Source organism: Amblyomma maculatum, chromosome 8, assembly GCF_055883805.1.
Source record: "Amblyomma maculatum isolate TAMU_Amacu chromosome 8, ASM5588380v1, whole genome shotgun sequence".
NCBI classification, from domain to species: Eukaryota; Metazoa; Arthropoda; class Arachnida; order Ixodida; family Ixodidae; genus Amblyomma; species Amblyomma maculatum.
In genome coordinates this window covers 70,980,923-70,998,562 of record NC_139351.1, presented here as the reverse complement: position 1 = coordinate 70,998,562, position 17,640 = coordinate 70,980,923, and the positions used below count along the sequence as shown (strand labels likewise).

The 17,640-nt window shown below is 45.1% G+C and overlaps 2 protein-coding genes across 2 annotated transcripts; one reads left to right on the top strand and one right to left on the bottom strand.

Moving 5' to 3' along the window:
* Window positions 1–142: 142 nt before the first annotated feature.
* On the top strand, window positions 143–3,819 carry LOC146181438 (large ribosomal subunit protein eL15-like). The gene is made up of 4 exons (XM_084576473.1): window positions 143–208; window positions 1,136–1,322; window positions 2,225–2,361; window positions 3,487–3,819. Exons 2-4 carry the CDS (start codon window positions 1,151–1,153, stop codon window positions 3,790–3,792), a joined length of 615 nt encoding a protein of 204 aa, XP_084432599.1. The 5' UTR covers window positions 143–208; window positions 1,136–1,150; the 3' UTR covers window positions 3,793–3,819.
* Window positions 3,820–6,485: 2,666 nt separating this feature from the next.
* Window positions 6,486–17,586, bottom strand: LOC146181437 (uncharacterized). Its single transcript, XM_084576470.1, has 6 exons — window positions 16,989–17,586; window positions 14,684–15,201; window positions 12,638–12,856; window positions 9,623–9,891; window positions 8,214–8,633; window positions 6,486–7,660 (listed from the first exon to the last, which is right to left on the bottom strand). Exons 1-6 carry the CDS (start codon window positions 17,386–17,388, stop codon window positions 7,420–7,422), a joined length of 2,067 nt encoding a protein of 688 aa, XP_084432596.1. The 5' UTR covers window positions 17,389–17,586; the 3' UTR covers window positions 6,486–7,419.
* Window positions 17,587–17,640: the final 54 nt, after the last annotated feature.

Sequence of the window (17,640 nt, the reverse complement as noted above, 5' to 3'; positions counted from 1 at the left end):
TAACAAGACATTCTAATATATCTGTGTAAACTAAATTATTTATTTTTAATAAAATAAATTAAATTGCTTAGGAGAGCGACAAAATTGTGTTAACTTGTTTCGAATACATTATCATCATTCTGATGCATCTCGCGTTTTCTCAATAGAACGAGAACGCACGAGTCGTTCTCTTTCCTTTCCGTTCTTTTTCAGGGAGTCCGCCGGTTAGGTATGTTGGGCTCTATGGCTATATTGATTTGAAATCATCTTTGATCCGCGTTGCATATAGTGGCAGAGCCCTTGGCTGTAGTAAAAAAATATATATTATTCGCTGATATGTGTTGTGTTTGCAGTATTTAGCTCGTTTCTTTTCGACAAAGCGCTTCCGTCTACCCTGCTCTGCGAGCCATCCCTACCGTGTAGGCATGCGCTTTACCGAGTCCTGAAACACCGTGCTTTGTCGAAGATACCGAGAGAGTAGGGGAAGAAAAATAACTGTTTGTTTTTGGGTGAAAGAAATGTCATATTTTTGCCCGGCTTACGTTAACTACGGCAGCAAAAGGGCTCAAAATCGAACCTGTGTATGCTTCAGCGTTCCAGATTGTCATCTGCAGTAATCCTGTTGACACTTAAGCTCGTTAGGGACGGATTTCAGTGGTACGAGCTGATTGCCATGTGGGTGGTCTCATGTGTAGAGTTCATTGATCAGCCTTTGATTACCGCAGTTATACCGCGGTTCACCAGATTTCAGCAGTGGTTTCATGAGCACGTGAATTCAAGCAGACGTAGAGTCGCAGCTACATGATCAGTGAAGGTGTACGAGCAGATTTGTAAAATTTCAACTACACAGACGAGTATTGGGTCAGTGAATGCTACACATCTTCCAGTTAAGGTAGCAACGGCAGAGTGGTTTCTCTGAAATCTTTGAGCTTGAAACTTGACCTAGGGGGCAGTACCTGTGCAAAAGCCCACACATTTTTCATTGCAGGCAGAAAGCCTAGCACTAATTTCCTTGTAATTATTTACTTCCATGTTTAAGTCAGTGTTTGCCTTTCATCTTCAGCCATGATTGAAGTACAGAAAGTAAGAGTGAAGTTGCACCTGAAATTGAAAGGGCACAAGGTGATCATTCTCTTTGCTGGCACCTCCTTTGCAGGCAGGCGAAGTCGCCATGGGCGCGTACAAGTACATGCAGGAGCTCTGGCGCAAGAAGCAGTCGGATGTGATGCGGTTCCTGCTGCGGCTGCGCTGCTGGTACTTCCGTCAACTTAACACGTGCCACCGTGCACCCCGCCCCACCAGGCCAGACAAGGCTCGCCGCCTTGGCTACCGGGCCAAGCAGGGTATGCATGATTTTCTAGAATAACCACAGTTCCCTTTTTCCAGGCTGTACGTGTTCGGTGGTTACTTAAAGCATAAAAAAGGTGGCCATAAAAGATGTCTAAAAGCACCATGCTCGCCTTTAAGCTTCATAGTTCTACAGAACTTCTCTATATTAACTGCCTAATAGTGTTGCGCAAGAAAGTGAGCTAATTGTGGCCGGCAAAATATTCACGTGATCAGGTGCAGCTGCAGAGATATGCATACCCTTTTTTTAGGCAGTTGTATATTTCCCATTATGTTATGCTAGCCTATGACTGGCTTGAGTTAGTATTCTCCTTTAGTGCCCCTTTAAAATGGCCCACTTGATGGGATTCCTTAATTCTACAGTCAAAATATATTGAAATTGATTACAGTAGATGAAATGCGTGGGCACATTCTAATAATTTTCGGCGGTGCACATGTTGAAGATATTTTAAAATTGATTCTTATGTGGGTCATTGTGAACATAAGTACCTCAGATATGGACCTTTGAGACTGGCAGGTTTGTTCATAGCAAGTAGGATAACTGTTAACCTCTGGAGCAGATCACAGTAGTGTAGCTACACATTCATGCTTGCATTGTAATTGCAAAGTACATTTAGCAGTAAGCTTGCCCTTCAGCAAATGCCTTTTTGAAAATGGCAGCAGCACCAAGTAACGCCAGCGTGGAAGTGTTAGATGGTTAATCCACTTGGCATGGTTATAATGGCCGTAAAGGGAAGCTGAGGAAAACTGCAGCATTTCTAGCTTTTTATTTAGTGTGCTCTGTCAGTACTGGCCAACTTCATTTGTCCTTGCTGTCATTCTCAGTTTAGTTTTGTAATGGCAGATGCACTGCGCAACCGCACATTGTAAGCGTCCTGACGGGTGACCACTGGTGCAGGCTACGTGATCTACCGCATCCGGGTGCGTCGTGGTGGCCGCAAGAAGCAGGTGCCCAAGGGATGCACCTACGGCAAGCCCAAGAACCATGGTGTCAACAGCCTGAAGCCTGTCCGCAACCACCAGTCCATCGCCGAAGTGGGTTTCTTTTTTCCTGCTGTGCATAGCCTTGAATGGAAGCTTGAACACTTGACTGATTTTAGCATCAATTGGGGACATTCAGCATTGAGTACACGCTGAAAAAGGGGGTTTGTCGAAGCTTCCTGTGTTGAAGAAAACTTGTTCAGGTGCTGTCAAAGGTTACTCAAATGTGAAATACATAGGCTTGGGGCTGTGGCCTCTCTGGGTTTGTTTTAAAGCTCAACTCCTCGAAATGTACGGATGTGCTTGTGTCATTCACTCTGGCTTAGAACAGTGAGTTTTCTTTCTGAAGACAAAGCACGATCAACAAGGGCTAAAGGGGGCCTCGGTTTGCTTGCCATCTTTCTGGCAAGAGGGCTTTTTTCTCAAAACATCAACGCAGCTGGCAAGTTACACTTTTAAGTGTGCCCACACACTGATCGCTCGTAGCGCAACGGGAGGGCATGCTTTCAGCTGGATGACATGTGGCACCATCTGGTGCTCTCACTGTTGTTATTGTGTGAGAGCTGAGTACCGTGCGCTGCCAGTGTGCATGCTTGGAAGCTTTGCCACATTTCCTTTGTGATGCATGTGCAGTCTTCAGAACATATAGTTGGTGATAGTATCAAATATTGTGATTGTCACTGATCACATTGAAGATAATGGGGACAGATACAGAAAAAAAAAAGATGTTTGCAAGGACGGGCTTCCTGGTGCACTTGTGCAGCTCATATCGGAGAGGGAGCCCTGGGTGGACGAAGGGACAAAAGTTTCAGACAAAATTCTGTGAAAATGTAGCCGTTAATGCATTTGCCTTGTTGCCAAGCCGTGAAGGCGGCCTTTCCATGCAGCTTCCAATGGGTAGCTCAGATATGAAAGTGAATGCATATTGCATGCTTTGTTCTTAGTAAACAGATAATGTCGAAGACATTTTCAGCGTCACTGCTAAGCAACGACAAATATTATTGTAGACTGCCTTTAATATTGGAGCTATCTGTACATTGCCAGTACTGTCCAGTCTTCTCACTTAGATGCCACTGGTAGGATGTCACAGTGTTTGGTTATTCACTTGCCTCTCAAGCATGTGCATAGTATTTGGGTGCTCCTTGACTAACTCTTCTCTCCCTCTGCATTGCATCACAGGAGCGGGTGGGTCGCCGGTGCAAGGCACTGCGCGTCCTCAACTCTTACTGGGTGGCCCAAGACTCCACGTACAAGTACTACGAGGTGATCCTGATCGATCCGTTCCACAAGGCGATCCGTCGTGACCCCAAGGCCAACTGGATCTGCCAGGCGGTGCACAAGCACCGTGAGCTGCGCGGCCTCACCTCAGCTGGACGCAAGTCACGTGGCCTGGGCAAGGGACACCGCTACACCAAGACCGTGGGTGGATCACGCCGTGCCTGCTGGAAGCGCCGCAACACGCTGCAGCTGCACCGCAAGCGTTAAAGCCAATAAATGCCCCCTTTCCGTTAACTTTGTTGGTGCCAGTCTTGCTTGGTGCATCCTATGAGCCGTCTTTGGGAAAGAGGTCAGAGCCCTGACCCCTGGTGCAGGGGCAGTGGAAATAGTACTCTGGAACCATGGTAAAACTTGGTCCTGTTTTGGCCATCTGGAATGTGAAGTTTAATGCTCAGTTCAGCTGTGTACCTACGGTTTATGTTTGGTCCAAGCTTACCCCAGTTGTGATATTCGGCCTCTGCGGTGTGAAATGCTTAGAAAAGTGGGTCGAGGCTTTTGCAGGGCAAAAGCATCTTTGCCTAGCATCTCTTGTTCCTTCAAAATCTGATCACAACTTCTGCATCGTGCTTAACAGCAAATGCTGCTTGAGCCCTGCCGCAGTGGTTGCGGCGCTCGACTACTGTGTCTGAGAATGCGGAAACGAATCCCGGCTGCAGTGGCCACTTTTCTATAAGAGGTGAAAAGCAAGGCGCCCCTATGCTGTGTGACTTTAGTGCACGTTAAAGAACTTGGTTGAAATTGGAAGAAAGTGGTCGAAATTTCCGGAGCCCTTTGTTACATTGTCTCTCACAGCATCTGGGACATTAAACACACAAACCAACTGACAATACTGCTTGACTCCTTGGTCAGGAAGTTAGCACAGGCATGCAATGCATCATTGCTAGCATCTTTTAGCAGCTTAAAGCTTGTTATCTGTCTAGATGAAAGTCTTGAGTGCCGTTTTGGGCAGCAGAGCTAAGCAGTTGCTTAGTGACCACGAATTTGGGGGAAAAAAAAAGTCCCCTAGTTTGTGTGAATGTTGCTGCAGATCTCTAATTGATGCATATTGTTACTTGATAGTGGTATGAATGGCAGAAGTGTATTCTGCATTGTTGCAATGCATATCTTGTACCTTAGCTGAAGGCATGGAGCATGTGGCTGAAGGCCATTTTACACTGAGAAGTTGTACATAAACCAAGGATCCTTGCATATAACTAGTTGTCTTCTGCTATCCAGTGTTGGCGGATGTAGACTATAAAAAAAAACTGATTACAGTGGACAAACTGGCAAGCTGAGGAGGCAGCCATTGACCGAAATGGCGCTAAATATGTCTGCAGTGAAAATACCCTCATGAAAATGGCGGCTTCAGTTGACGCATTGACCAACCCTCATGACGTGGTGAATTGCTTTTCACCTGACACATTTCTCGTCCCACTAGAAAGTAACCATGGTGTTAAGAAAACCAGTTAAGACCATTACTTGTAGGCCGTCCTCTGAGGTGCAAAAGCCGCTTTTTTTCTGGAGTTGTATCCAACCTTAGCGGTTTTAAAATAGATGTGTGGTGGCGGCCTTTTGTGAAATGCCATCAAAATTACGTTTTGTTGATTCCATGACTCTCCTCCAGTATGTTGATGCTTGTATGGCATAAGTTGCATTTATGGCTTAAAAGCTGTATTTAAACCCCCCCTCCTCTCTTCCCAACTTCAAACCTGTGACATCTGCACCAAAAAAAGCCTCCGTGATCTCCATTTTGATGGGGGGTGGTAGCATAGCCTGCCTAACCTCTGGGTTCCGCAACAAAAAAAAGTCTATGCACTCAGTTTACTCAAAAAGCTTCTAGCCTCTACAAGTCCCATTTTTAATGAAAGGATATTCTTTGTGGTTAGAATGATTTGTCAGTATAGGCAGACTACAGTTAGTCCTCACTGTCCATGAAAGGGTAGTAGACTATCTTCCTTTTTCACAAGACATGGGTGCTCTCTAGATTCGTCTTCTTCTATTTGATCACAAATACGTGTGGGAGAAGCAATGGTCTGGTTTCATGAGGTGCTAACAGTGCCTGCAAAATGAGTGCTTTGCAGCTGTCACCATCTTCGTGTGTTGCTGACATGAACTGCACATGCGCAATAGGTGCTGGCAGCTCATTTTCAGCCAAGGAAGCTGGAGGAGGAGAGGTACGCAACTGTAAGGTGGTGATGCGAACGATGCACACTGACTCGTGTGGTGAGGCAAGGAAATTTGTGGGCGTACAGTGAATGTAGCCGGAATAGTCTATCACAAGGACAGTTCATTTCCTGCAATAACTTGGCTGGTAACTCTGCTGATGATTAATGGAAATGCAGTGTGTGTTAGACTTGTAGTGGGACATCTACATTTCTGGCCTTAATATTACAGAACATGTTTTAGCAAACAAGCTCTTCTCACATCTTGCCTACATTCTAATACCTACAACTCGAGAAAGCAGCAAGTACCTCCTAAAGAAAGCCCATCATCCAATGTCATCCACCAGTTCTCATGACGTCCATGCCATTGGCTGGGGGCCCTTTGTTGGATGTATTTGCCGCTCAAAGGAGGGGCAACTGCCTTTTAAGTGAAAATTAGGCAGTACTTTATACATATGGTAGCGCATTTCATTGGCACATTACTGCTACTGCAAAAATATAACTGCTTTCGGTTACTCCAGCTGTGCATAGTCAAGCTGTTACTAGGCACCATAGCTATGTTTTGAAGGAACATTTATCTTCACCAGTGCAAGGAACCGACCCTCCTACAATTTTATTAGCGGGCATTATGTTTATCATTTCCATTAAAATGTTTGTTCAAGTGGAAGATGCAAAGAACTTCCACTATTACAGGATCAGCCCTCAGAAGAGCGAGTTCGGCCAGTCGGGTGGACTAGTGTTGCCGAGTGGCAGAAAAGAACACCATTCGCAAGGATCAGCACTGACTTTATTTATGCCACCTACTAGCGAATTTGACCATCAGCTCAATCTGGTACCTCTGAACTCACTGGCAAGCACTGAAGGTTTCCATTTCTGCTCTGCAAACCGAGGAAGTGAGTGTCGGTAATCTTATGGAGCTAGCGTAATGGACGGGGAGTGGGACAGGAAGATCATATTGTGATGTCAGTGCCTGCCTCAAGTGCAAACTCCCATAGGGATGGCGTGGATTGGGCCCTAGTGTCATCGCTGCTCAGTGTACTTCAAGTACTGAATGTGGCGACATGGCCTGGAAGCTATTTCCTGATGTTGTGGTAACCACGGCAGACCCCCAACATGTGTTGCACTGTTACAGAAAGTATAACTGCTTATCTGCAACGACCTGGGCACAGTCATGTGACTACAAAGACAAGCTACACAGCTCTTTGAGAAACTTCATGGCTGAAGAAAAATTTGCTCCGGGCTGAGAGTTGCGCCATGGACCACAGACTGGGCAGTTTCTTTACTGACTGAAGCTAACCAAGATGGCTCGACAGGGCTGAAATGATAGCAACTCAAAGCGGGAACAATGTTAGTGAAATATGTTTAGGAGTGCTCCCAAAGGTGGAGTAAGTCTCAAAAGTATCATTAGCCAGGCAAGCACCACTGCCAAATGTATTACTGTTTGCATGAAATTTGAGAGAGAAAAAATTTGTGGAGAAGGGCCGAGAATTTTTAAGAGCTGTTGACATAAACATGCACTGTTTCAGAGTGAGGTGGCAGAATCAAGCAGGCATGTCCTTTTTTCACATAATCTTGTATTCCAAAAGTACAGTTGATACAAACTGGTAACAGGGTGAATGCCTTCCAATGAGCTGCTGTGATGGCAAAGGTCAATGCGTTGGCTCTAAAATGTGCAGTCAGTGAGAGAGTAGTGTCAGGACTTGTCAGTGACAAGCTGCGCCAAGAAGTCTGTGTGCCACTCAATGCTGTGCAGCGAGCGACGGGCCTCTATGTATGGTTCTTGGAGCAGGGCACGGACCTTCTGCGCCTCATGACGTAGCTGAGTGGCCAGCTGTGCCTGCACAGTAGGTGAACAGATACGTGCCGCGCCCTCTTTGGCACCAGGGAGATACCGCCACAGCCACTGCTCCAACAATGATAGCTGCTCTTCATCCCTGAAAGACACAATTTAAAAAGGGATGAAAGATTTTATGGAAGGATGACGAGTGGAGTGCTTTAGAGCATTTGAAGCACAAATCACCACACTTTGCTTGTCAAACGCAGCTCTGCACTGGTTTCTGAAAAAGCCATGCAAAAAAAATGAACTCACTTTCCTGCTCCTGCGGCCCAAGACCAAATGAAACCCGATTTGAGTTCTTTAGGCTCAAAATTACTAGCTAATAACTCTTACCTTTCCAAATTGTGCTTCAGTTTGAAAATAACTACGGTTGCCAACAAAAGCAGTCACCACTAACAAAAGCCTACTTTCATGATAAAAGCAGTTCCTTGTCCAAAGATGTTCAAAGTATGGTGAAACTGGCGTGAACTAGGAACTGTTGTCTGTTCTGTCCTTTGCTTACAAATTATCTTCGAGCTTACATGTAACCTCTGCTATTTGCCATCTGCCATCCAGTGTGCATTTATTGTTCCATTGTATTCCTGTTCCTTCCTGCATGCATGCGCACTTCGTGGCAAGCAAACGGTGCAGATTAAAAGACCAGTACGCACTGTGCACAAAAACGGAGCACTCCCTCGGGGAGCAGCTCTATGCTGGCCTGGAAGAGGGGTGAGGCACCATCGCAACAGATGTACAGTCCACCGTGCACACGGGTCAGGCCCTCCAGGGAGGACAGTCTCCAGGGGACCACGGCTGGGGCTGAAAAATGATGGCTGTGTTGTGCCGCGGTCAGAGACCAGAGGGCAAGCCGAGGAGGCAGCCGACCCTGCTTAGGCCAGGGTAGTCGGTCCAGGTCAATCTCGCACTGGTATCGCAACAGGGAGCCCCCCAGAATGCACACAACCATGGGGCTCCCTGTTCCACTAGGAAGGCGACAGCTGGCACCGATGAGCAGTGCGCCCTTCTCAAGCGACACCTTCACACCAAATGTGACTCCGGGGCTGACCACGAGAACACTGGCAGGCTTTTCCCTGCAAGTGAGTGGAACCACACAGGGTTCTGAACAGCGGCTTGTTTATGGCAATATACATGATGCAAAAATTAATTCTGGTGAAGGATGTAGATGACTGGAAATCGCTAGTGCACCCCTTTGCAAGCCACATGTTCAAAGCAGCACTTCCTTTTTCTGCCATGCATCTTTAAGCATGCACCGATTAGTATATGCAGGTTCGACCAGGCTCAAAGTAAGCAAGGCAATAATGAACAAAGCTTCATCTGTCTGCCATTTTTCAGAATTTCCCGTCTTTTTAGGATAAATTACACACATTATCTCCAATTTTAAGACAAGCTTTTGTGAACTTGAGCAATTTTTATTATTACTGCAAAGTCTTAGTAAACATGGTCTGGAAACAACAACGAGCAAAGGGATGGATGCTGGGCCTCGTTGTGTGACAGTGACATAGGTGTCTAAACTTTTTGTATCGCAACTCGACAACCAATGTGCTGCCCACTGAGACACAGCCCTTCCCTGCCCGTAATGTGTATCTCGATGCAGTTAACGCTCCTGACATAACCTTTGCAGCAAGTCAAACGAAAACGAGTACTCTCAGACACTGCAGTTGGAAAGGTTACTGTTGCCTATAGCATCTTCCACACAATTCTGAAGATGTGACGATCCAGTGAATTAAACTCTGCCAACTACTGTTACGTTTCATCTGCCACCTGGCTTCAAATTTTGCAGTGCTGTGTTACCTGGTGCTCAGCCTAGCTTAGCTGAGCGAGTGGAGCACTCTGTATTTGGAGCTGTACACAGGAATGAAATGCACTTGTTGCTTTGCTGCATGTTTCACAGCACGTCCCCATGTGTGAAAGTGTCTTCCGCCTTCAATTCTTCAAGCTTCCACAAGTGCGACTCCCAATTAAGGACTTGCACCAGTGTCAATGACTGCACGGCCCCTGAGTATAACGGCTGCTTTGGGCCCTTGCCATGGGCGCTCCAACACTCGCTGGCAGGACTCACATGGAAGGTGGCCAACTGAATCGATGGCCTAGCAGAAGACGCCGGCCCCAGATGTGAGCCCACGAGTCGAGCAGCTTGGCCTCTTCAGCCGCCTGTGCTGTTGCCTGTGGTCCGTCTGCTGGTCGTTGATCTAATGGGAGCACAGGCAGCAGCGAGGTGTCTCCAGCCAGACTGCTGTCAGCATCTGCTGGTACTCGAGTTATTTCGTGCAGGAGCGCCTCTGCTTGTTCCCGGGCTCTTATCAGCTTGTCAAGAGCTGCCTGGCTGGCCTGCGCATCAGACCTGCCACATTATCGACAGGACGAACGTAGGACAAGGCCTCCACCAACAAGATGGGCACAACAGTCGTCTGGCACACCACCAAACAGGCATGCCTTTTAATCAATGGACAATAAGAAATCTTATTCTGGCTACAAGCAGGGCTTGACTAAGTTGTTTCCACTCCTTAAGCAGGTAACTTGGGCTTAGTAGTAAGGTTTAGTTTGGCTTGTGGGTTTAATGTTCCAAAGCGACTCGGGCTATGAGAGACACCGAAGTGGAGGGCCTCGGAAATTTCGCCCACCTGGGGTTCTTTAATGTGCGCTGACATCGCACAGCGCATGGGCGCCTTGCTTTTTGCCTCCATCGAAAAGCAGCCTCTGTGGCTGGTATTTGATCCTTGGGTACAGCAGTCTAGTGCCCTAACCACTGCACCACCATGGTGGGGTTCAGCAGCAAGACTGTTCCCTTTAATCTATCAGCTGATACTAATAAGATGTGGTCGACTTTTATGAGCATAAGTCCATGCAGACCATGCCAGCTAGCTCTATCTGGTACAGTTCCAAAGACTGGTCAATGTGCCCTTGGCCTACAGCTAGGTCTACCACATGTAGATGCATGTTTTGGCTGCTATCTCATAAAATGCATAGGTCAGTGATAACTTGAGAACAAAACTAATGCATACAAAGCTCCTCAAATAAACTTCTGGAATAATGGTTAACCTGCATTAAAAATAACAGGGGTACAAAAATTAAATGAATACTACAAGTTAATAACCTTGACTTTAAGCTAATACCGCCTTCTTCAAATAAAATGACAGTGGACACACTTCAATGCTCTGCTGCAGACCAGACAAAAAACAAAATGCAACTTTCAGAAACACTATTTAGAAAATACTCTCAAATTAATGACAGCATATAATTTGATTGAGGACAGCATTCATACTGCTTATACCTAGGTAAAATGGAGTTTTACATTTTTTTTTTTACTGGAAACAGCGAGCTATTATCAGCATTTACCTTACGCAACTAAACTTCAGGCAACTTGCATTTAGAAAATTTTTATTTTGAGCATGGCAACTCATAAAATACAGGTACTCAAAAAATGGGGCACACAATTTTTCATTTTTCAATTATTTCATCTAATTAAGTGACAAATTACACTAAATTTTCTAATTCAGCATCATCAAAGTGGCTTTTCATTCTGAGCTTTTTGAGACTATTGAATCACCTATTTTCCGATTCTTTTTATTTCCTTATTTAATCGATTGATTCGATTAGCTCGTCAATCAATTAACAATCAGTAAAAAGACAAATTACCATGATTATGGTTTTTTACGCAGCCCTCCTTATTTCCGACATGCGGTGCTGACAACTATTACTTCTACTGCTACAACAACACCGATAACTCTTCGGCCAAACGAGCTGTATAAGCTAAATACATAAAACTAGAGTAATATTTGTGCCATGTGCTGTTATAGCGCCCAGGAACGAGACAGGTGAGCTTTGCCAATGCGCTCTGGCATACACACCGAGCTAAAAATCGTTCGGAAACACTGTGCGCAGGCTCTCTGGGCGGCTGGAGCGGCCAGTTGACTACACGTACCAGCATGCACCGCGACAGCGGTGGCGTCGTGAAACTGGCCGGTGGGATCAGTCTATTGTGGGTGCACCACTGTGCGTTTCCTCCAAACATGGTTGTCACGCAGCTACACTAAGCATCTTCCACTGCAGCAGGAGCAGAATGAAACAGCACTCAATGAAATAGCTGCATTCTCTGCTTGACTACATACCACTCTCAACTGCGCTCCAATATTCCCTAACAGGTCATCAGTTATCTGTTGTCCACATAACATGTCTAGTCCATGTCCATTTCTTGCTTCTAGACTTAGGTCATCATTTAGGTTATTAAGTTATGCAGCTCACTCCCATTTGTATCTCTTGATGTCGCCCCTACGATTTCTATAAAATCTGAAACATGAGCGTCGTCAAGTCATGACTGCAGTACACATACAAATGTGTGATAATAGAATATTATCTTGCTCACTCTGCATGGCTGTTTTAATGATGCACTTGAGCACCGTACAGGAATGACAGTTGCCATTTGGTTTCCACCAACTGCAATTTGCAAACCCATATGCCAGGTGAAAATGCCTTAATGGCATTGAGTCTAGTTTCTGCTGGGATCAGCTGCTTTTAATGGTCCTGAATGAGACCCTTCTGGTTCCATATGGAGCCTTGATGGTACTATGTGGAGGGCTGCTGGTTCCAGATGAGCCCCTTGTCCCAGTTGAAGTTCTTCTGATTCTAGATGGCCCTTAATGGTCCCAGTTGAAACGCTGCTGGCCCCTTAAAGAGTCGCGCAGTTCCCAGATGAAGCTCATCTGGTTTCAGATGGCAACAAAAATTCCTCCTGGTTAGAGCCTTATTGGTTCCAAAAAATGACATGCGTTCAGGTTTCTATACATATCCCTGAAGAGTGTGGTATTGCACCTTCTAGACTGCCAGAGGAATGCCATTAAGAAGGTTTCTCACAGAAGGCCTCTGACTTGGGCTAACTGGTGCACGCTTAGGTGCTTAAGATGGTGCAAAAATCTCTCTAATGTAGAGAGGTGCATGTAAACAAGAGCTGTCTGCACACTTCCTCAATTCCCGCACCCCGTCAAAGACAGAGTTTCAGCCTAAAACTCAGTCACTTTTTTTTTTTAACCGAATATTATGCCAGTCGGGATAGCCTTTCATTGTGGAGGCTACTCACGCCTGAATGATGCTGCAGAAGGTCCACAAGGATCTGCGAGGCTTGTTCGTTGCTTTTAGAGGTGGCATCTTCGTCTTGTTTGTCTTGTGTCACAGAGTGGCTTGGCTGCAGGCAGCGGACACGGCCATTCACTGGCTCCCAGGCCACGACTTGCTCACTGCCCACGCACAGCAAGTCCCCACAGGAAATCTCTGGGCCAGCTTCTATGTAGTCCCCAACCTGGAAGTACAGGAATGTGGCCTACCTCAGGTCGACGCTGACAGACATCCGAGCACCACAGCCACTTAGGAAGCAATGCAGAAAAAGCACTGAGCAAAGGAAAAAAAGCGAGCACTTTGATGCAATAGCATTACAAATCTCATCAAGAAAAAAAAAAAAAAGGAAAGTGGCACCTGGCACTGTCCCTCATAAACAAACACTGCCTTTGTCCTCGATCTCAAGATTACTATAAAATAGTGGGTTTACGGCTATTATTACGTACATTATAAGTGTCGATGCTTCATTCCACTGTGAGATGTTTTACGTGAGGTATACCATCGGACACACTAGCAGAGCTTCGGGATCACTTGTTTCAGCTGTGTTATAAATCAAGCAAAAAAAAAAAAAAACTTTAAAAATTATTTTTCCCTTTGTATAGCACAATGTGTAAAAAAAAATATCACCAGCTGCTTTCTCTCTCTCTTTCACTTTATTTTCCTTTGCACCCGTGCATTAAAAAGAGACCTCCTTTTGATGAAGCCGGACTTAAGTACTGGTTCACTCTAATTGTACTTACTTTAATTAGTATTGTCAATGCATATATCACTGAAAAGCAAACATATCGCTCCTTCAAATCAGCTCAAAGTTGTTCTTAGAAAATGTACGCCCACTTGACTGACTGAATGATTTTATTTGTTTTTTCCTTACTGGCTTTACTGAGAAAAACAAAACAAAAACAACATGTCCATAGATAATTTTTTACCCTTCTCGCCTCTCCATTTCCCATCCACGTTAAAGATCCCCAGGTGGTCGAAATTACTCCGCAACCCTCCACTACAGCTCTTCTTTCTCTCTATCCCCTTTCACTGCCCCTTCCTCCCTTCCCTTATAGCAGGGCTCAGGTGTCCACGGAACAAGCATGACAGATACTGCACCTTTCTTCTCCCGTAAACCAATTATTATTATTATTGTTACCCCCCTCTCCTGCTCTGAGTTGAAAGCTCAAAAGGTGTTAGTCAAACGAGCAATGGCAACAGCGGAATAATTGAGGTTTGATAGTCAAAAACCTTTCAGTAGGCACAATGTTCATCACTAATGTACTTTTGCTGTTTTGTAGCCCTTTCCCTATGCCTAAAGCTGCATTTCGTTGGCCTGGCAGCTAAAAGTTTTTCCAAAATCTAGTCTTACAAAACACCGATTTACTGTTTCACAAAGCCTGATCAGAATCTGAACAAAACCACACTAGGCAGGGGATGAAGCCTGCAGTCACAAAATGGTCTCGACTATGAATAGCAACAAACCTGGCAGAATTAAACAAGTTATGTGATCCATTCATTCTATTTTAATTCCTTCACATCCTGAGGGTTGGAAGCAAGACAGAAGCGCAACTGCCCTAATATGTCCAAGTATACCAGTGGCATCTGCCAGCTCAGCAAATAGATTCAGTCGCCAAGCTGAATTTAGTGCTAGATGAGGTAACTGTGCACATATTGAGAATATTTTTCTTTTTTCCTTGTAAATTTACTACTACACGGTGTGAATTGTGCCTTCTAATAAGGCATCTGATTTCACTACACACCTTAATTAAGAAATTAAAATGTGAAATTGGGCCTTCTGACCGAAGCCATAATAATATGACAAGCAAATTTAATTTTGTAGCTCTAACAGGCGTGTTCATGATGTGGACACATTCTCAACTTGTGTCAAGCTGCCAAGAACAGGTTCTAACCTTTTGACACCGTAGGCCATGCAGTTGGTCACTAGATGAACTAAGCTAATGCGAACTAAGGTTAACAGAAGAGGTAGTATGGAACTTGGCTTTTTGTCAATCTTCTCACTGTGACTCACCTGGAAATGCCTTCTGGAATCTTGACGAATAACTGCTGCACTACCGGAGTGGGACCATGCAAGCACAAAGTCTAAACTGCCACAAAAGGAGCTTCCTTGGAGCCTTGCAACGTCCTGGAACGGCAGCTGACACCGAAAACGGGGACAGCCAGACTCGACCACCAAAACCGAGCCAGACGCAGTGCATGCCACGGTGGTGTTGTCTCGAAACACAGCACCAAGACGACTCAAGGATGCCACTGGTTCACCACAAGGCCTTGCGGGAAGCAGAATCAGGCAAGCAGTCAAATTAAAGCTTTTGTACAGGGAGCTCAAGAACAGACTGGTAGGCAGCTTTGTTGTCTGAGCACCACAGGCCGCAACAAAGCATACACCTTCTTCTAGGGCCAGGACACATAGCAGGACCCAGGACTGCTGGCAGGATTCTCCGGACATGAGCACCTGGCAGCTGGTGCCAGAGAGGATGGACCGAGCTGATTCATCTTCAGCCAGGTCTGCTGTGGTTTGAGGGCTGTCCACTGTAAGTGTATGAGATGACTTAGATGCAGAGGAGATGGAGTCACCAAGCACAAAGGAAAAAACAAGCACAAAACAAATGCCCGACTCTTACAAACTTAGCCAAGAACTGGCTAAGCAGGATTGTCTAACCACAGCTAAGCCTGTTCTGCCATGCCTGTGCCAGTTGCTTTACCTTTACGACAATCCACTGCCTGGGAGCTGAAAGCAAAGAAAAATGCATTTTCTTTGCTATGCCCGAGTGCGCTAATGGCACCAAAATTATTAATAAACGGTCGTTAAGATTAATGTGAGCTCCCAGTTATCCTGTAGTTTAGTTTTCCACTTAGATTTGTATTTCTTATTTTGGGCAAAGGCACAATGTATAAAAACAAATTTGTCAGGACACTCACTGCCTGTTAGAGGGCTGTCAGGCATCGCAAACAAAAGTTCAACATGGCTTGACACTGCGAACAGTGGTTACGTAAGGAACATAAGAGGGCGCAATACACATTCTGACATAATCTGAGACTAGTTTCTTTTCAACACATTGCGCTAGTCTTCTTTAAACATGGTCACCTCTTAGTAACTGCAGTTTTCTAGTCTGCAGAATGACCATTTTACCAGACATACTATCCTGATCAAGTGGAGCACCCACCTGCTCTGGCATGTATCAAAATATTAGTTGAATAAGTAATGTATTCACATACAGTGTAAGTTTTTTCGAAGCTGCTAGCATGCACTACATTGGAAATGATACAAATAAGATAGAGCCGGCAAGAACCATGCGGAGAAATAGGGTACTGTAGTGACCCGTAATAAAAGTTCATTCGCAGTGCTTACAAACGTAACACAGTGCTTCCGAGAGGTAGCGTCAGTGTGATGTGAAGTTGTTGCTTAAAACCTGTGAAGCTGGCAGTTAAACGGCGCAAGTCCTGCTTACGCTAATAAATTTAAATTTCTACGCAACAGAGACGGCGCAATCGTGCTTCCGAACTTTGCTAATAAACTTTTAGCGCATAACCTACATAAAAAAAATATATATATATATATATATATATATATATATATATATATATATATATATATATATATATATATATATAAGGAAGAGCACCGGACGCGATATTCGGAGGTCGTGGGTTCGGATCCCACCATCGGCACGTTGTTTTTTTCTTCTACTTTGTGTTCAGTTATCTTTCTCCTAAACAGATTACATGACTAATTTCTGTGATTATCCAAGTAAACATTAAAAAAAAAAAAGACATAAAATACCATCCCCAACGCTTTCCTTGGCCTCGCCGATTGTTGGCTTCTTTCCTTCATATATATATATATATATATATATATATATATATATATATATATATATATATATATATATATATATATATATATATATATATATATATATAAAAGTGAAAAATTGCTTCATACTGTTTCCAAGTTTATTTGTAGTCGACGTTTCGGCAGGAGCCCTGCCTTTCTCTTGAGTCTTGAGAAAGGCAGGGCTCCTGCCGAAACGTCGACTACAAATAAACTTGGAAACAGTATGAAGCAATTTTTCACTTTTATGTAACCTCTAGCAACCAAGTACGTCTATTTACTTATCCTATATATATATATATATATATATATATATATATATATATATATATATATATCAAAAGAAAACTGATCGGGATGCTAAGCTGGACTCGTGCTCCGTTTTCCGAACTGCACATGTTTAATTAAACCAGTTTTTCTACGAGAAAGCCAAGGATGGCGATGCGAACGCAGGGCCAGATCGACAACAGTTCAGCCAACGCACATGGGGGAAGTGGCTGCAGAATCAATCGGCGAGGAGAAAGCAGTGCCAGCGTCGGACCATCCAACACAGCGTGGAATAGCGAAGTGTCGTCGGCGTCTTCAGGCACCTCAGCGATGCTGCTAAAGGTAGCGCTCTCGGAGTCCCATGCATGTAACGCCTTTCCGGCACGCAACACGAGTGTCTCAAGGCCATTCGTCCAACAGCACACGCGAGTCAGCTCGCAGTCCCGTCTGCCGGAGGAGGCCGCAGCTTGGATCTCAGCTCTGGTCGAAACAGTCTCGTGAACTCCACCCTGGCCTCCACGAGCACGTAAACAACGTACCCGACAGCGACCCTCGCCCGACGCCCGCGCGGCCCACAGCTGTGCGCCGAACACGGCCGTCGACCAGCCGCTGTTCATCGGTCGACTCCAGTCAGTTACTCTCAAGATGTGACGGCGACGGCGCGTTCACCGGGCTTTAGCCCACTTTAACTGCTTTAACCGGGTGCCACGCTAATTCATCCGCTCAGTATTTACCAACTGTTTTTGTGACAGTTTCCTGCATGGTTCCTTGCTGACCCTGGGCATTTCGTAATGAGCGCCATTATAACTGCGAAACCATGACGAAAGTTTCGTAGAAAGAAGATAAAAATTTCTCTAAGGCACTATATT